Source organism: Furipterus horrens, unplaced genomic scaffold (genome assembly GCF_987537825.1).
Source record: "Furipterus horrens unplaced genomic scaffold, mFurHor1.1.pri manual_scaffold_1, whole genome shotgun sequence".
Lineage (NCBI taxonomy): Eukaryota > Metazoa > Chordata > Mammalia > Chiroptera > Furipteridae > Furipterus > Furipterus horrens.
Genome location: NW_028327171.1, coordinates 171,466,260 through 171,486,914, shown reverse-complemented (window position 1 = coordinate 171,486,914; position 20,655 = coordinate 171,466,260). Strand labels below are relative to the sequence as shown.

General features: G+C 39.0%; 1 protein-coding gene across 3 annotated transcripts; it reads right to left on the bottom strand.

Annotated features, from left to right (window-relative positions):
* Nucleotides 1–3,944: 3,944 nt before the first annotated feature.
* On the bottom strand, nt 3,945–11,965 carry HNRNPA3 (heterogeneous nuclear ribonucleoprotein A3). 3 transcript variants are annotated; one of them, XM_090281027.1, is made up of 11 exons: nt 11,825–11,965; nt 9,676–9,798; nt 9,439–9,585; nt 9,140–9,350; nt 8,748–8,837; nt 8,569–8,664; nt 8,403–8,477; nt 7,824–7,970; nt 7,006–7,131; nt 6,840–6,909; nt 3,945–4,055 (listed from the first exon to the last, which is right to left on the bottom strand). In XM_090281027.1, exons 1-10 carry the CDS (start codon nt 11,894–11,896, stop codon nt 6,857–6,859), a joined length of 1,140 nt encoding a protein of 379 aa, XP_090137153.1. In that variant the 5' UTR covers nt 11,897–11,965; the 3' UTR covers nt 3,945–4,055; nt 6,840–6,856. The 3 variants fall into 3 exon arrangements, with proteins under 3 accessions (XP_090137153.1, XP_090137144.1, XP_090137161.1); XM_090281018.1 differs by lacking the exon at nt 3,945–4,055 and adding an exon at nt 4,789–6,747; XM_090281035.1 differs by lacking the exons at nt 3,945–4,055; nt 8,569–8,664 and adding an exon at nt 4,789–6,747.
* Nucleotides 11,966–20,655: the final 8,690 nt, after the last annotated feature.

The following is a 20,655-nucleotide window of genomic DNA, read 5'->3' as shown; positions in this document are numbered from 1 at the left end:
TGGCTAATAGCTAAACCTTACTTGAACTTTGTTCCTAATTTATAAAATATGTACCAATCCCTTTTACACTGAGGTGTATCAAGCGTTTTATTAGACACCTTAATTGCATACTGTATTTTGTGTATTAAAAATTTTTTTCTTACTGATATTTCTCAAGCCTATGCTTCTTCCAAGGGGGATGGCTGCTTAAATGTTACCTTACAGTACTTCCCATACCCACACTTTTGCTTTTAGGCCCCCCAACACATACAATTCTTTCCCATTTTAAGGCTACTTAACAGGCCAGTTTACAGCTTTCAGTTCTTCTTAACCTCCAGAACTGTGAAAACTTAAAAAAGACAGTAAAAACTTTATAATCACTTGTGGAGACACTGGCATAACTAACTTTGTCACCCATTAAAGCTTTAGGTATGCTTCAGGATATACTCTTAAAACAGTAGCCATGATTACCAAAACTATTTTGAGATCATGGAGCAGGAACTAGGTTTAGCACTTTTTAGTCCATTTTTGCATTCAATCAACAGATTCAAATGAGGGTGGGTATGATCTCCATTTACACACACACAGTTAGGTAAAAACACTTTTAATCTGGACAGAATTTACAGCAGAGAATTTTGATAGGGACAAAGTTACTTTATTTTCAGTAACATCAGTGAAATTTAACATTCCTTCATTATGGGCAGCAATCCACATCAGTATACACAGTACTTCTGTCATTAAAATCACAACTTTAACATCAGATTACTGTTGCCAAGTATCACAAAATACCAGTTATTACTTCAGTTATTAGACCTACCATTAGCCTCCTTTAGTGTTTAAGGCACACCTACTAAACCAAATTTAATATTACAATAAGTTTTCAATGTGATTCTACATATTTAATACATGAAATAAACATTCTAAGAGGTCAACTGGCATGACCAAACTGCTGAAGGGTGGCATGGCATAAAAAAGTTTAAGCCCCAAGTAACTTGCCCAAGCTCACAAAACTACTTAAATTCTGCTTTTAAAATTTTCACTGATAGGCAAAACCTACTAACCGCATTTCTCCCAGTACCTATTAAATAAAGGTAATAGTTAAATCCAAAATAGCCAACTTACCAGGTTCCTTTGATATAAGTATGTACTTTAAGGGATGTTAAGTTTACTCAACATTTGACACAATGCATGGACTAATACAATGTAATTTTTAAAATTACCTTGTAACCTTCAGCTATGGCTAATAACATTTGTAAAATTTTCCCATCTGTGATAAGCCCTTTATTAAGTAATTGTAATGGCTTTAGTGAAACTTAGTAATTTTAACTATTTTTTAGAAGTATTTTGAAGCTGTCAACACCCTATACATAATTCTTCTCAGTGGAGGAATCAAGTAAATAAGAAAAACAGACACAGGGAAGTGTATGTGAGGGAAGTGGGGTGGGCGAAGATGAAGAGGATATAGGGGAGATAAAGGGTAAGGAAAAATACAAATACTTATCCATATGTACTAATAAATTTTATAAATTCCTATCTCCTAGCTGGTATTCAGTACTGTGTCCACTTAACTTCTACCATGACAGTTCTCAATATCTTTGCCATTACCTGTATTTGCAAATGTGATGGGCAAATATAATGTATTTTAACTATTACCTTCCTCTAACCTTGATACTTTAAATTCTACATTAAATCAACCTCATATACTGAGTATCCTATTTTTGCAAAACACTAATCTTCAAACAATTGGTCCATGATGAGTACCTGTAGGATTCCAATTTTTCTTGCCCATTTTTCATATTAACAATGTATTCTCACCCGATTAATATACTTATTCTGCCAGAAATAAAATTCTGAGCTGTCTTGGAATTCAAGTATTAAGCTGGAGTTATGAGGTACTTAAGAGCTGCATAATATGAAACCACTGAATATATTATACTATGACACCAACACTTCAAAATGTGTTACAATCCTGTAAGTCCCCACATGGCTTCAACTCACAAATTATTTCACTTACCATGATCTTAACAGCTGTTAATGCTAAGAATCCATTATTTGTTATATTTTTATATCCCATTTATCAAAACCCTCAACTTTATCAAAATTTAATAGCTAATACATTTGGTTTAAACTGCAGTACTGTAGTTGAAAACTACTTGATTTCATGAAAGCTTTACCCAACCTACCCTCACAGAACAAAATTGCCTTTAAGAAACCCAATACTTCCAACATCTGAAAGGAATCCCCCTTTCATCCTTGTTTTTCACTTGCTTGTCTTTTTTATATTTTTGACATTGCCATTATTCTTAACTACATGTTTTCCCCAAGTATCCCATACATTGTCTTTAAGGCTTAAAAGCAATTAAGTTTTTTGTTTTAAGATATTTTCCCATGCCTATTTCCCAGGTCAAATGTTTTCCATTAAATATAATCCACTTTAAAAATTAACTGACATGTAAAGGCTCATTCCTTCCAAGTTTCCTGTTATTTATTACTTGCTAGTAAAGTATGTCATTCACCTACAGCATTTCAGTCACATGAACACTGTGAAGTGACAAAACAACACACACATTTCTAAAAATATTTTAATGAAAAAGTTCTTTCTGTAAACATTTCAGTATCCTACAAATGAAACATTTGAATCCATTACAGACCACCTCTTAAGATCAGAAAACACTGCAATTTAAAATTGTGAATACTTCTATAAGCTAACAATCCTTTACATTACCCTGCACATGCATGCTTATTCCCTACTTTGTGACATCAAATTGTGACTTCTATACTTTTAACTCTTAAAACCAAGCTTATCTGAATTGTTCAGTTTCTTAACAGATGGTCTCTTTAGTACCAAATTCTTTCCATGAATGGAAATGGAGTTTTTGTTTTTTAAAATAGTGTGGAACGCAGTAACCTCTGAGTTGTTTTGACAAAACCAGTGAAGTTTTTTGCCTTGACCGTTTCCCTTATGAACTTCCTTGTTTACTGGTGTTATGACTTAAAAGCATCATTTTTTTCAGAAATGACAGTGTAGCTACATTTAAATTAAATCACTTTATTTCATAAAGAAATGAGATGAACTGAAAAGAACAATTCCTTTAATAATGTTTCCTTTCATAGGAAATTTGCTTCATTAAAACTGTTCCAAAAAAATTCATCAATAAAGTAATTACCTTGTGCAACACTTCAATTCTACAGTGATGTGTAGAAATTTAGCCCTGATTTAGTGACAACCAGTCGTTTTGTGAGAATGAACTCTGGCAAACCTACTCCTGTTTATGTAATAATATCATTTATAATTTAGAAACTAGTTTTAAACATATATCCCCCCTCAGCTGTTCGTTTTTTTTAAGTAAATTAACATCAAGTCTCAATTTTTAACAAGCCTTTTTGGGGCAGAAATAATAGCCCTTATGAAATCAGCATCTAATTTGAAGTTTATTCTTTGGGAAATTGTCTTTTAAAAATAAGTGTTAGCATAATTAGGCCCCCACTGCTTCTGGTTAACAGGTTAATTCATGACACTTAAAAACCTAAAAAAAGGACCAAATATCTATCCTTTAGTCCAAGTAATTCCCTGATTTTATATGCAAGAACTTATGTATGAAACCACTTAACCAGACTATTTTTATATTTGTATCATCTGGCAATTTAAAAAAGTTCTTTCCAAGTTGTTTTTCCTAGAATGAGGATTGGCAGCTTAGTGTTCGTTAAACTAAGTCTTGAGGCTACTCCCCTTCTTTCTCATCAGAAACTGACTTGACCCTAAAAGACACCAACAATGAACTGTGTGTGTGTACATGGCGCCACATCTCCCTCAACATGAACACTCATGGTTATTGCAGGGAAAAAAAATTTTAAACTGTTTAAAAACGTTTTGGACGTGGTTCCAAAAGAAAGTTTCAGCCGAACAACTTTGCTAATGTACCTGATAGTTTTAAATGTGTAATAGAAATTTGTAGGAAAACAAATGGTGTCATCAGGTTTTACTGTGAGCTACAAACCTTACCCAGCCAGAAACCTTCGTATTTAAGATGGTAGGAAAGACATTCCTCATTTAGGCAAGTAGGGTTTCATTCAACCTGCAAATCAAAAAGATTACTCTTACCTTGCTTTACAAAAAATTACTCTTTAATTAGTGAAAAAATTCAAATTCAAGCCTTACCTAATGCTTATTGCCCTTCCTTGCAGGTCTAAATGCTAGACCTAGTGACTGTGGCAACTATCTCTCATTGATGTTCCAAAAGGCGAAGAGCTCCTTCCTGCTAGACTTTCTTCGATATTTCAGTTGTAATAAGCAGATTTAACTAGCTTTTGGAAAGTTGCTCACTATCACCATAGTATCTTATGCCTTCACTTCTCTGTAGTTGAAGCTCTTGCTGCTGCCTTGTCATTCTTTATTTATGCTGACTTGTCCATACTCAAAGGCTGCTGAAGTCCTGTCTTAGTGATTCTCCTTTGATCCACACTGTGCTTAAAAAAGCACATCTTAGGTCCTTTTAAAGCTGGTTAAATCGCTCTCCTCATGGCTTACTTTTCCACACTGTTCACAAGGACTAAGCTAATACAACTTATAAACAGGTCACATACACAGATTTCACCTGCTTATAGGCTGCAAACATCACTTACTGAAATATATTTTCACTATTAAACTAGTTCCAGAACACAAAAAGTTTGTTAACAGTACAATTAACTTCATATGCCATTAAAGGATACTGTCAAGGTTGTGTCAAACAATTACACAAACATAGAAACAGGAAATGTTACTCTCCCCCCAACTCTTTCAACCTGTATTATATGAATGAAAGAACTTGAGACAATTTAGCTCAATTTTAATAAAATGTTTCCCAAGCATTATTTTGACCAGGTACCCAGGTATGTTATAAACATTGACAGTGTCCATTTATATAATAACCACACTTGAAGTTGTTAAAGACTTAACCATTTTCTAATATTTGCCTATTGTCTATGCTGCTTATTCACATACGTCCATTAACAAATGGCATGTTGTCTGTTACATTTATTGGTTTGTGAGTGTTTTCTGGAAAACTGCAGTATCTGTGAAGACCGATTTCCATGCTGGCATTGCATGCATCCAAATATTAATGCACAGAGGCACAGAATTAGAGCAACAAGAGAGCATATGCAAACACTAGCACGCCCCATTCCCCTTTTTATTGCTTCTTTTGCTTAGTACTTCTTAAAACGAAAGAACCTTGAATCCAATGTTCAACTGCCAAAGAAATAATAACAGCAGGGCACATACTTTGGGCTTGAATAAAATTGTAAGCACTAGGCTGGCGCAAAACAGTAGACATTGATGTTTATATATATTTATATATATGACCTCATTATCTAAAAATTTTCTCACCCAGGGTCTTCCAAACAAATTAGTTTATATCAACATGATTTAGGTTCAAGCATACACATAGAGTAACAGTGTGTTCTTTGGGATTTTGAATATAACTCAAGACGATCCAAATTTCAATTCAGGTCTTTGGAAAGTGGAAAGCTTATACTAAGGAACTGGGGTTACACTTCTGCATTATGTCACACGGGTCAAGTATACCTAGACTGTCCTTTGTTCCATCCAGTAAAATGTATAGAGGGTACAAACAGGAAAGCATGCCAGCCAGGTAAGGGTTCAACAATGCATGACTTTTATTCTCTTGTTTTTTTGAGTTTGTATCAAAAAAATATATATATTAAACCAAGGAAAATAACTGAAGATTTATGGGCCTCTTGTGCTTTAAAAAGGAAAAAAGGTAGCCACCAATTTGCTCAGATATAGCAGGTTTAGTGGTCCTGTATTCTGAAAGTTTTTAAGAATGATTTTTAATGGAGGAGGAAAGGAAAAACATCCACTACCTCTGCAAAATTAAAAGGGCAGCAGACATTCTTTACACCCAAATAAAAACTATGGCAGCAGTTCACATGTGACCAAGGTGAATGTAGATGGAGATGTTCTAAACACAGCTAGGACTCTCGGCAAAGCTAACACACTAAAATCATGATTACATTTTAGGGGGAAAAAAAATGCACAAAACCAAATAGGAATTTTGAGATTTTTTTCATTTGAAGGTATATCTTAATTCTATTAAAGTCACAAATATGCTAATTTAAATACCCAATTCTATTTATCTAAAACACAATGCAAACATACAAGTATCTATTCTCTCCACATGTTAGAGCCCATTCATTTTATGGTTTGGAAACGGGGAGAATAGATTCCCCTTAAACTGCAAGTCAGCAGGTGTTTCTTTACAGTTAACTTTAGCAAAATTCATACAAAAGTGATTAACAATGATCTTCTTTACTTGTTAACTCACAAGGAAACACCTTCAAAACTGCGTTTTGTTAAATTTTCTGTACTAAAATGTAGAAAAACTGAACTACACAAATATTGAAAAGTTAAAAATTCCTTAATTTTTTATTCCTGGTACCACTACCACAATTTACAGGGCAATATACCTGATGTAATGAAAAGAAAAAGAAAAAGACAAAGCTACAACAGATAAAAGACCTCAGGAATGTACATCTAATTGACACTACATTGCATTAATCAATAGCTGCACTTTTTGCAAACTGTGGCTATGACAGTCCTGAACAAGAAGGGTTTCCTGTTTAAGCTGCAGTAACTTTTCTGACTATGGATCATCGTTCCTTCTGTGGCAGATTTTTACAGTTCCTCTAATGCATTTGGGACGACTGTCTCAAAGTAACCTGCAGCTTTCCTGACAACTCCTCGCTCTCTCTCCTGCTAAGAACTGTAGCCTGTTGAATAATACAGGATAAAAAAATTATTACACTCAGTGAACAGTTCCACATTGTTTTATCATCATAATAAAAATTTAAAAGATACCTACCCTTTTCTGCTGAGTTTTTAGAACCTTCTGCTACCATATCCACCACTTCCACCACCAGATCCATAACCGCCTGGAAAGATACACGTAGAGAATTTTAAAAGAAATATACATGAGTTTATAAATTAAAAAGGATTATAAAGAATTTTGATGGAAAAAGAGTATTTACCACCATATGGGCTGCCCGAGCTTCTTCCACCAAAACTGCCCCCACCTTTCATGGGTCCATAATTTGATTGCTGTTGTCCACTGTAATTTCCAAAATCATTATAGTTCCCACCACCACCGTAGTTACCTGAAATCACAAAGTTATTATTTGTGGTTGACTAACAATAACCATTTCCCTCTTCTAATATCTGCACATTATCTTACAATCATGGCAGCATACTCTACGACACAGGCAATCCTTTGAAAAAGAGGATTGTACACAGCTTCCAAACTCTCCATCAGAGGCCCACTAGCAAACCTCAGACATGGGTTAAGAAGAGTGGAAGATGGTCCGAAGAGCATGTATCTAGATAGCTGTCATATTTTATGTTTGATGCTACACTCTAGCACATGTTCTCATCTTCATACCACTAACACCATCAAAATATTCAGTTTAATTCACTCTAATTCTGACACAATACAACTTCTACATCACTTACAGAAAGTATTCTACATTAACTGCTAAGAAAAATCTTTGTTTCTACATTAATACAGTCCAAAACTCGGTGCACTCTTGTCCAGTTTAAAAGTGCTTAGTCAGGTAAAGTCTGACAATAAATATATTACTGATAAATGCCCATTTTTAAGTGCAAAATAAAGAGCTGAAATCATTTAAGTCAATTTACTAAATAACAAGCACAGGAAGAAAATTCAGTTCAATCATCCATTGAGTATTTTTTAATTTTATATGTGAAAGTTGACCAAATGCTACCTTTTAACACTTAAACATCTATAATGGAGCTATATAAACAATGAATATTTAAACAATTGAAAACTTACCACCAAAATTTCCCCCTTCATTGTAACCATCATATCCTCCTCCTCCACCACCACCGCCATATCCACCACCTTGGTTTCCGTATCCTGGTCCACCACCACCATAGCCTCCTCTACTACTATAACCAGGACCACCGCCATAGTTACCACCTAAAAAACAATTGGGCCACACACAAAAAATATATAGAAAGTTGTTACTGAACTATAGTTTATATTACACTTAAGCCACTGGAAAAAAAGCACATGAACTGATTTAGCACTAAAGCCCGGGTAACAGAACCAAGAGTCTAATAAGGATTTCAGATAAATGCTGAAATAAATTTTGGTATTAAAAATTGTTCAATTCTTTAAATTTCACTAAGGAAAACAGTAAACAGTCTCCTGAGATATAACACCAACTCAACTAGTACAACAAACCTAAGTAGTCAAAAATAATTAGCTAATGTTAAATCTTTATAGGAAAAGTCTAGTCTATTAGTTCAGAAGTACATTTTAACCATTAAAATTAGAAAAATTGAAATACTTAATTTTCAATAAAGCATAGGAAACAAAGTCAAAATATCAATTTTTAAAAAAACTTACCATCACCTCCAAATCCATTATATCCACCATCACCTCCTCCATAACTACCTCTGCTACCACCTCCACCATAGCCTCCTGAGGAAAGCAACATTATGAATTAAAACTGTAACAATCAACTTTCTAATAAATTTTAAGTAAACACATACTTAGAAGATAACCATCCTACCTCTTCCACCAAAGTTTCCACCACGGCCAAAGTTACCACCACCACCTCCAAAGTTTCCTCCACGACCCATAAAGCTGCCAGATCCACCCCCACGGCCTTGAACACAAACAAGGAAGATCTTGAAGAACCTTACAAACACCACTTATGTTTACTTTTTAAGTACATATGGTACTACTCACCTCTTTGCGATCCAGCAGACTGCATTTCTTGTTTAGAAAGAGCCTTTTTCACTTCACAATTATGCCCATTAATAGTGTGGTATTTCTGAACTAAAATTTTAAAATCAAACAGAAGTTATTTGATGTTTGAAAAACCACACAAATGATATCCTTTAGCACATATATAACATTAAATAGTTATTAAGAAGGTAGTGAAAGAGTGAGGATGAGGGAATGCTCTGGGATGTTAACATTTATTTCTTGATCTAGATGCTGGTTACAAGTGTACTCACTTCATGAAAACTGAAATATACACTTTAGATACCATTTTCCACAATTCAATATTATAAGCAGTTTAGCAAATTTAGAGTAGAAAAAGCAGTTTCTGCTTTCTTATTCAAGTTGCTACTTACCGACAATTTTATCAACTGTATCATGATCATCAAAAGTTACAAAAGCAAATCCTCTTTTTTTCCCACTCTGCCTATCTTCCATAACTTCTATGGTTTCAATCTTGCCATATTTTTCAAAGTAGTCTCTCAAATTATATTCTTCTGTATCTTCTTTAATACCACCAACAAAAATTTTCTTCACTGTTAGATGGGCACCAGGCTTTACAGAATCCTGTATGTACAAAATACATAAGTAAAAAAAAAAAACGCGCAAAATTTTACAACATTTTAACATGTTATACAACATGGTATTAAAATACCTCTCTAGAAACAGCTCTCTTTGGTTCCACTACACGCCCATCAACCTTGTGTGGTCGAGCACACATTGCTGCATCCACCTCTTCAACACAAGAGTAAGTCACAAAACCAAAGCCCCGGGAACGTTTTGTTTGGGGGTCTCTCATCACCTACAAAATAAAAAATTCAAAGCATTGAAACACCTCCACCACAAGTCCTCTACCCTCTTTAAAAACTTTTTTTTTGTTTTAATAACTTACCACACAATCTGTGAGTGTGCCCCATTTCTCAAAATGTTCTCTTAAACTATCATCTGTAGTTTCAAAGCTCAAACCACCAATAAACAGTTTTCTCAACTGCTCTGGTTCCTTTGGATCATGGCCCTGAGAAAACAAACCAATACATTTTAATTATTTCTTTTTGTAGGTGAATTGCTAAAATGCACAAGCCACTATACTCGCTACAAATGAACTCAGTATCAAATTCTATACCGTTAATATTTTGTTGAGTTAGAAATTGGAGGATCATACAAATCTCATCAACTTAATAAAGGAATCAAAATACCAAGAAACCTATAACCAGCCCTTCAAATGTCAACACCACTTCAACTAAACTGATGTCCAAAGGACTACTAGAATCAAAAGCTCCTTAATTTTGAGGTACAAGAGTTCCTGAGGATAATTATTTCAGACGATGCTAGTGAGAAACCACTTTATAAGAAACCAACATTGCAAAAGCAGTAGTTCCTCCATAACATTTCTTTTCCCGTCAGGCATTTAATTTTAAACCACAAAGCTGTGAGATGCAACTTTAAGTCTCGAGTGACAAATTAAAAGAAATTTGGTTACAAGCAAATCAATATATTAAAATAGGCATTCCTCAATAAAATGCTAATCCTCCCAAAAAACCTATAAAAAAAAATCCACCATGTTTCTTGATGACTTTCTGTAACCAATTTGTTATAGGTTATGTGCAGCAAAATTAGCTATGTGCACTTGTAGCATATGACAAAATTTTCAAATACATCTTCTAGGGTCATAAAAAGGACACGCTGCACTTAAAATTTATGCTTGAAATGAATTTTTTTTAAGATGTGGATGTAACTGTTTTACAATTTAACCAGTTCTTCAATAAATTACGTAAGACTGCCATTTAATCCATGCGCTAAGATATGGTTCATCCAAAGTCCTTACATAAAGGGGCTCACATTTACATTCTAATGTCTTCCTGTGTCTTCTAAAGGTAAAGATATTAAGGCATTTAATACGAAAATACTGTCCCATGCTAGAAAAAAATATTAAAAGATTAATAGCCTAAAGCATTAATTCTCTTACTCTTTTTCAAGTCCTGATTAAACGCATTTAGTCAGCAACACCAAACTGACTTAAAATAGCCAACCATACCCCACGTAAAATTATCTCAAGCATACAAAAAAAGTTACCTGTGGTCGCAGTACTCTAAAACAAACACCCAAGACTCTATAACCGGAACCACAGGGAAAGTAAAGATACAATATTCAGCCCCGACCAGGTAGCTCGGTTGGTTAGAGCATGAAGCATCTCCCAGTACATCAAGGTTTAGGGTTCAATCCCGTCAGAGCACTTACAAGAATCAACCAATGAATGCATAACTAAGTGGAACAAATCGATTTCTCTCCTTCCTCTCTAAAACCAGTACTTTTTTTTCAAGCTATTTATCAATGTAACAAACATGTATAATTTTAAGTATTTTGGCAAAAATAATTAGAAATATTAAAAAGCGGCAAACTTAAAAAATTTTATTTTCAAACGTATGCTGACTAGAATTTTGTCGCCTTAAGTCTGTTAAGTCCTAACATGCACAGACAGAACATCAGGAAAAGAACCGCGCCCCGAGACTCCAGGCCATTAGCAGCAATTTCTGCCAGGCCGCCTCCTCCGTCTTTCTTCCAATCCCGCGCTCTTTGCCGGCGTCGGAGCTAGGCGGCGGCCATTGCGGTCCAATGCGCCATTTCGTAACGCGGCAGCGGATCAATGTCAATGTGGCCGCCGCCCGCCTACTAGCTCTCCCGGATGTGCCTGCACATCCCCTCCCCTCCCCCACAACCTCCTCCCAACCGCTCCCGCCCAGGCCCGCCATGCCTCCCGCGGCCTCAAATGTGAGGCCGCGCGGCCGGTGAGCCAGCTTCCCCCCCGAGGTCTCCACAGCCACGCTGTGCCTCCAACGGGCCACTTATGCAGCCGAAAGAGAAAATGAGGCGGGTGAGAGGCCCCAAGGAGGCCTCTGAGGCCCGTTCCCCTCCCCCTCCCACCGCCCGTCTCAACGCAGAGCGCGGGACCGCCGACCAATCCACCCGGCCTCCCCGCTCCCACCAAGCCAGGCCCCCCATGCCGGCCACTACCCATCAACCCCCCTCTCTCCCCCTAATACCTCCTCCCCCCGGCGGCGGCGGCGACGGCCGGAGTCGGGCTGGGGGCGACCGGGCGGCGGTTTTACCTCCATTTTGAGACCGGACTCGCCTCTTCCACCTCGAGTTCAATATGGGACCGAGAGGAAGAGGCGGGGCCAGCCGTCACGTGATGCGCTTTCCGCGCGCCGCCAGCCCCGTGGAGGAGGGGCGAGTTATGAGAGGGGCGGGGCCAAGTGGGCGCGAAGAGGGACTGGATGAGCGGGTTGGCGGGCAGAGAGCGGGGGCGTGGCCGGCCGCGGGAGCGCGCCCGCCTCACCAACTTCGAGTGCGGTGCCGCCCTTGCCGCGGTTCGCGCTCGGGCGGCTGTGGGGACGTCAGCTCGTATTCAGCCAATGGCGTGCGCACACGTCGAGAGAACTCCGCGTGACCGCGCGTCACCGGAAAAAAAGGCCTTTCCTTTTCTTCTCGCGCTTCTTTCCCCTCCCCCACGTAGTCAGCTTTTTCTCAATTTCCGAATTCATTTCACTGACGGAACCTGCATAAACTCATGCTTCTTCTTCCTTGTTTCCAAGTGCGCGGGACCTGTTTCTGTCACTGCGACACCCACTCTGAGGGCCCGTACTAAAAATCCCTTTGACCCCAATATATGTGACTCATGGTCACTGGAAAGGCCTCTAAACGTAGCTGACATAATGAAATTTTACCTTTAAGGAGCTGAGGTAGACTGGTCGAGGTCAGTTCGTTAGCAACTCTAATCAAATCTGTCGGCACTTTTTTAACACTTTCTAGTTCCTGTGGAAAGAGCTGAAGCAGCTTTTCTAGGGGATGGAATTGAGGGAATTGAATGACTTACAAAACTAAATGTAAAGTCGCCAGGTATGCTACCTATTGGCTAGTGATTTTTACCTTAATGGTTTTCTAATCGAGTGGTGAAGAATAATGGATGAGATCAGAGACTTAAAAACTAGGTATATAATCCTTTCTCTGCCTAGCCAAGTGATTTTAAATCATTTGACCTTACTGAGCTTCAATTTTAGTATTTTTTAATGAAAATGGGGATGAGATTTGGTAATCTCCAACACCCAAAACAGCCATACATCTGTGGATCCATGATTAAACAGAGATGCTGATGAAAAGTGACCACAATTGACAGCTCTTCTCCCCTGCTAAGAAATACCTTGCATTTTAATGTAGCAGTCCATACAAAGTCCTTTAAAACTGATAAGGCCTTCCCTTGGAAAGATTAGAAATTTAATCAATTGCATTGTAAATTGTTTTTAAAGCAGTTTGTGCTAACAAATGGGGGATGGTCTGCTTGGAGCTTGTAAAAAGGGAGCACAAAAGTAAGAATTTGTTAATGTTTATCTAGCATTGCCCAGGCGGAACAGGTGTTTTATTTGGCAGACGTGAACAAAAAGTACTTTGTTCCAGGGCAGAAACCAGTCACCAGTCCTTAATGTAACTTGGATGAAATAACGCTCCAAACTAGCCTCCTCCTGTTGCTCTAATTCCAGAATCTCAAGTAAACTGTTATGTACTCTGCTTTTCAAGCACTCCTAATACTCAGCAACAGTAGTTGAGACTGGGAAATTTAAACCCTTAGGATCTCATTAACATATATCAAGGCCTGTGTGGCTCAGTGGGTTGGAGCATTGTCCCTTAAACTGAAAGGTCACAGGTTCAATTCCAGGTCAGGGCACATGCACGGGTTGCAGATTTGATCCCTGGTCAGAGCAGCGCGAAGATGTTTCCTTCTCACATGGGTGTTTCTCTCTTTTTCTCTCCCTCCCTCCTTCGCTCTAAAAGCTATGAAAAAATGTCCTCGAGTGAGGTTTAAAAAAATGCACATCAAGGCTTCATGAGTTTGATTACTATGAAATAGTCATGGGCACCTTGATTACTGATTCAATTCTGAGTATGTAGAAACAAGAGAAGTTAAAGACCTTAGGAAGATGGTATCCACACCAAAGTAACCCATGAGAAACTACAAGGGTGATCATGAAAATTGATCATATGGCTTTATGGCATGTTGCCTAGGTGTTTTCTAATGAATTACTTTTAATCAATAACTTGTGTTATTATTCTTCCTTCTTTGAGTTGTATTAAATTCTTATATTCTTTGAGAAATGTTCAGGGATGAGATACTAAGTACTTCCACCAGAAGCATGATTTGTCAGCCCATTTATTCAGATCTTTTGCCCTTGAGTAAAATGTGGATTCCTCCCTTTGGATTCAACCAAATTTGTTGTTCATTCAGACTCTCTGTGCTATTTTTTATGCTTTTGTCTAAGTTTTTCCCCAGTTTTGTGGCCACATGGGATCCTATCCAAATATTCCTGCTTCAGTTCTTGACCCTGTTGGACACAAACTTGATCCTCAACTGCTATAAATAAATAAAATCTTAAAAAAAAAGAAAAGCCACAGGCCCAATATGATATCACTTGTGATAAAAGGCCATGATACCAAACCTAAATTTAATACTTAAGTATTTGCAGTTTCAGTCACTCCCTTGAGTGGAATTTTAGAATAATCAGTCTGGAATTTCCTGATCCACAGTAGTGAGAGAATCTTCCTGATGAGACCCTCTGATCTTCTTATAAGGGGTGTCCTTGCCTGAAATAATCCACTATTAACTTCTTAGTCCCACCCTCTTTCTGCCTATGAAAACTTGCCATTTTGTACAACCCTTCGAGTACCCTTCTAGTTGCTAGATAGGAGGCTGCCCAGTTCATGAATCACTTAATAAAGCTAATTAGACTAGGCTGAATTTTGTTTAAGTAAACTAGAATTTAAGGGAGTTCAATAAACTTATTAAGGTATTATAGGTCACACAATAGGAAACTGAGGTGGAATTCATGTCATAGTTAGCTGTGTTTATATTTTAATATTCTTGAAAGTAACAACCTTTTCTTATAACATTTTTTTGGCCATGTGTCTGTCATATTCACTACCTTTTTCAACATGTCTGCAGAAACTACTGTTACAGAACCCCTGGGCTGCTCCAGTTGAAAACAAACCCACGGGCTCTTTAGTTAGGGGCCCGATTGCCCGCCGCCAAAATTATAACTCTCAATACCAGAGTTTGGTGAAAAGAAAAAGAATTCTTTATTTAACAGTTATATAGATTTAGTTATTTGCGGATTTCTGTTGTTAAGTCTTATGCTCTTTAAAATACCCACAAACACATATCCTTGCCTCCCCCCCTTCCAAACCAGGCTAGTTTTCGGAAAGTCAGAGAAACTGTTTCCCTACTTTCCAAACACAGTTCAGCTTTACCAGCAGCTGCCAATCATTCAATCTGATTGGGGAGGTCCTTTCTGTGCTGTGGTGCCCTCCAGCTCTCAATGCAGGACCGCCTGGATTCTCAGCCTCCTTGCAAACTGCCTTCTTCCTGCAAACCGCGCAGATCTCCTCTCCTCCTCAAAACCGCATGGCGAGAGCCTCTTAAAGCAGCCCGGAGACCTCTTCTCCAAGCCACATGGAGAAGGCCCCTTCACCAAGCCACGTGGAGGGAGCACACGGGAGAGCGAGAGAGCGAGAGCCCGAGAGCGCGAGCGCGAGTGAGAGCCCGAGTCAGAGCGCCAGAGTGAGAGCCAGAGTGCCAGTGAGAGCCAGAGCCCGAACGAGAGCTTGAGAGAGTCCCAGAGTGAGAGCACAAGCGAGAGTCAGAGCGCCAGAGCCAGAGCCAGAGTGCCAGTGAGAGCCAGAGCCGGAACGAGAGCTTGAGAGACCCCGCTAAAATGTCTGCAGCTGCTTATATATCCCTGACTGCGTCATCTGACGCAGTGGGCGTTGCAAACAGTTCTGACCATTCACAGACCCTTATGTAGGCTCTGTGTGCTTTCCATACCATCCCCTGGTTCAAGACTCCTCCCATCTGCCTGAGGCTTTGGATGCATTAAAGCCATTTGCATAAGAAAGACAGTAGCCACCAGCCTCAGGCATGTGGAAGCATTTGAAAAGCTGCTTACTTCTCCCCATCCCCCAGCAGCAAACTCTGGGGATTTTTGGACTCCCCTGTTTCTGTAACACTACTAGAGTAGTAGGCAATTTATGCATGTGTTGTTGAGTAAATAAGTGAATGAACAATGAATGAAATATTGTGGGTCCCCTTCAGTGCCCTGCATGTTCTACTGCATAGTATGTGGACCTAGTGCAACATGAAAATGCAGGGCCCTTGTTCAAAGAATTTCAAGACACTGACATCAGAGCATTAAACCATGCCAGGACCATTCTGAGTGCAGCACCCTGTGTGACTGCAAAGGTTATATGCCCATGAGGCCGGCCCTGGTGCCTAGAATAGTGCTCTGTTTAGAGCAGGCTCTCAGTCTCTTGAGAGATTTATTCATTTTCCATTTTATGGTTTACCTCCATTTCCCATCAGTCACTCATTTCTCTTTTTTTCTTCTTTTTTTAAAAAAGATTTTAATTTATTTTTAGAGAGAGAGGAAAGGAGAGAGAAAGAGAGGGAGAGAAACATCAATGTGTGGTTGTCTCTCACTTGCCCCAAACTGGGAACCTGGCCATCAACCCAGGTATGTGTCCTGACTGGGAATCGAACCGGCAACTCGTTGGTTCACAGATTGGCACTCAATCCACTGAGCCACACCTGTCAGTCAGTCACTCATTTCTTAAGTTCAAAATTCAGTTTCTGTCCCAGGCTACAGAAATTTTTTCTCCGAAGTCACACATGATTATCTAACTGTCAAATTTATTTTCCTATTCTCAGTGTTAATCCTCCTGTCTCAGTCAGTTTGGGCTGCTTTAACAAAATACCATAACCTGGGTGAATTAAAAACATCTATTCCTCACAGTTCTGGACACTGGGAAATCTATCAGGGTGCCAACATGGTTGGCTTCTGGTAAGAGTCCTCTTCCTAATTTCCTTGCTGTGTCCTCACATGACAGAGAGTACTAGTTAGCTCTTGTGTTTCCTCTTTTTAAGGACACAAATCCCATCATGTAGGCTCTACCTTCATGAATTTATTACCTCCTAAATTTCATTTTCCCTTTCTGTCTCAGAAACTCTCATGTATGTGAGGTTTCCATAGGTATGTGTATAATTACATTTGGTTATTTTCAAACAAACAAGCCAACAAAATAGAAACAGATTAATAGATACAGAAAATACTGATAGTTGTCAGAGGGTGGGTGGGGTTGGGAGGCTGGGTTAAAAAGGTGAACAGATTAAGAAGTGCAAATTAATAGTTACAAAATAATCATGGGCATGTAAAGTACAGCATAGGGAACATAGCCAATAATATTGTGATAATTGTGTATGGTGCCAGGTGGAGGATTGCTTTGTAAAGTATATGATGATTTAACCACTACGCTGTACACCTGAATCTAAAACAAAAGAGTATTTAATGTAAACAGTAATTAAAATATAAAATTTTTTTAAATTAAAAGACAAATTTGGGTGTTTTCTCTTGTCATCCATTAGACCAGCTGACACAACCTTGAAGACTAGTTTCTTTCTCCCTTACACTGTCTTCTTGAAACTCACATTCAAATAGAGAAGGGAAGACAATAAACAAAATAAGTAAAATTATATACGATATTAAAAGTGATAAATGCTATGGAGCAAAACAAAAATAGGGAAGTTGGTAAGGAGTGCTGGGGGAGGCAGGAGAAAATGCATTTGGGTGGTCCAACATGGCCTAATTGAGAAGGTTGACATTTGTGTAAAGACTAAAAGGACGTGCAGAATTGAATGTGGGTATCTGGGAGACAAAGGAAAAAGAATACGAAAGAGAGCATACCAAGTGCAGAGACCCTGAAGCAAGATCATGTCTGGAGCAAGGAAGCCAGTTTGTTAGAAGCAGAGTGAGTGATGTGGTAGAGAACTGGAGGAGGCTCAGGGGTAAGAGGGAGTTGATCGTGCAGGACTTATAGGGTAGTGCAAAAAGTTCTGGTTTTTACTGTGAAAGGGGAAACCATTGCATGGTTTTGACTTCACATTTTTACAGGATCACCTTTGAACTCTTTACCAGGTAAATCACTGATCTCTTTTTCATGCAGATCTGCTTCTGGGTTTTTCTTTGAAACTTTTTGTTTGTTTCTTCATTTTTCTTGGCTCTATATTGGTTTCTATGCACTGGATAAAACAGCCACCTTTCCCAGTTTTAAAGTAGTAGTCTACAGGAGATGAACCTGATTGTTAAGCCCCTGTAGCTCTTGATTGTCTTTCAAACCTTTGTGATTGTTCAGGCAGGGTTCTTTGTCCTTGGTGATTGAGGCTGTGCCAAGACAAGTTGGTGTCCCAAAGGGGAAGATTTCAGTCAGCATCTAAATGGAGGCTGAAAGGGTAGCATCTTTTTTTTTTTAAGTATATTTTATTGACTATGATATTACAGTTGTCTCCAACTCCCCCCACCCCGCCCCCCTCTGTCCAGTACCTCCCTTCCCTCCAGCAATCCCACCCACCTTAGTTCATGTCCATGGTTCGAGCACATAAGTTCTTTGGCTTCACCCTTTCCTGTACTATTCTTAATACCCCTGTCTATTTTGTACCTACCAGTTATGCTTGATCCCTGCACCTTTTCCCCATTCTCCCCTTTCCCCCTCCCTACTGATAACCCTCCATATGATCTCCATATCTGTGGTTCTGTTCCTGTTCTAGTTGTTACCTTAGTTTGTTTTTGGTTTTTTAGACTTGTTGATAGTTGTGAGTTTGTTGTCATTTTACTGTTCATAGTTTTTATTTTCTTTTTCTTAAATGTGACCCTTTAACATTTCATATAATAAGGGCTTGCTGGGAAGCACTTTATGGGCAGCAGCTTTTAAAATATGCAAATAGGTCTCTTTCAGGGAAAGTCTTGTTACAGAAACCCCAGCCTATGCTGTTCTGGAATAGCTGTGAGGTCTGATTGCCCAGTGCCAAAGAGTGTGACTCCCAATACAAAGGTTTTGTGGAAAAGGAAAGGGGGTTTATTTAAAAGTTTTACAGATTCAGAATAATGGTGGGTTTTTACTGTTATGTTCCACTCCCTTTGAAACACACAAAAACACTTAGTACTGCCTCCCCCTGCCAAACCAGGCCACCTTCAGAACACACTAGTCATAGGTACCGTTTTTCAGAAAAGCAGAAGTCCTTGGCTCCATATTCCTGGCCACAGTTCAGCATTTCAGGCATCTCCCACTAATCCATGCTTGGTTAGACAGGTCCCCACAATTCCAGCCTCTTCAGCTGTGCGATCACGTTCTCCAGGCAGGTTTCCCAGTGGTTCTCTTCTTTCTTACCTCAGACCTCGTGGCAGACTCTCCAAACCACTTGTCTTCCCCCTTACAAGCCAGACCTCCTAGCTGAATCCTGTCTACACCCCTTTCAGATCCTGTGGCTTCTCCTCCTTTTATGCCTGCTTGCCCTTATCTTAAATGCTGACCCAGAGCAACATATGTCATTGTTATGAAAAGTAACTTAAGCCTGTCACCCGCCCTTTTGCCCTGGGCTGCAGCACAGCTATTATCTAACAATCAGCTTGCCACAGATATGCAAAGTACCTTAAAAGCTGTACTATCTCCTTTCCCCATACCCAAAACCCTGAGCTGTGGGGACTTTTGGGGAGCCCCCCCACCCCCGCCCCACTCTGTTACAGTCTGAGAGATGGACATTGCTATCTACTTACTCCCTCTGCACTGAGCCCTATTTGCTACAGTTTACGGCATCATGATGGTTGCTTGTTGAGAACAGATTACAAAGGGGCAAGAGAAGGAGATTATTACCATAATCCAGTTTAGATATGGTGGTGATTTAAACCTGGGGGATAGATAGCTGATGACTTGGTGAGAAATTATTGGATTCTGGCTATTTTTTGGATGGTAGAGCCAACAGAATTTTTCTGTCAGATTGTTTCAGCAAGTGGTGTCCTGCTGTCCACCACGACCCTCTAGGCAAAATTCTAGAGGCAAATGTTTGGTAATAAAAGAAAGAGGTCTTTATTCAAAAGCTACACAATTCTGAAATAACAGCTTTCCACATGAATTAGTTAATTAGGCCTATCAATTAAGGCTAAACTCTTTAACTCTTTAGTTATAGCTTTAATCACTTAAGGCTATCGAGGCTGAAATTGTTAACTCCCAAGTTCCCTTAACATTCCCCCTGTTAGTTTTTAATTATCTTATTTCTATATGGTTAGTTTATAAACTAAAACAACATAAGATACAAAAGCTGCACAATTCTGGAAGAATGGGAGGCTTCTGCCTCAAAGCTCGTCCCCCCCTCTAGAACACCCAAAGAAGAATAACCCTGTGACCCTCTGTCAGGCCAGTGTGATCCTAGGCTGCACCCAGAGTTCCTTCTACCATTCTTTAGGAAACACAGACAGCTGCAGCACAATCATCCAGGAATCCTTGATGAAGAGAGCCTGAGAGCCAGTGTCTGCCCTCCTTTTATTTTAGGTCTTCTGGCCCATAATTACTGTACATTTGCTCTGGAGGTGAGCTTCTCAAACAATCTTGTCTTAGGCTGTTTACCATTGCCTCGGGCAACCTCCTCCTACCCCCCCCCCCCCATACTCCTTCACAATAATCAGATCAGATATCAGATCAGATATCTCTACTATATCAAGATTGGACTTGGGGCATGAGAAAAAGAAGTCAAGGGTGAGTAGGTGCAAAGATAGAATTAATGAGTCTAAATTCTGAATCTTTTATTTAAACAGTTGGGAAGAGAGACTCTTCAATGTGGTTGCTGAAATGAAGGAAGGACGTCTGCAGTTTTTTTGTTATCTCCTTAGCACCATAAGGAGAAAGTCAGCCAAAGAATGGAGCCAACTGGGAGAGGAAGCACAGTCAACAGATCACAAGCACAAGACAAAGTTCTGATGGCATCGTTTGCTCCCCTTGATCC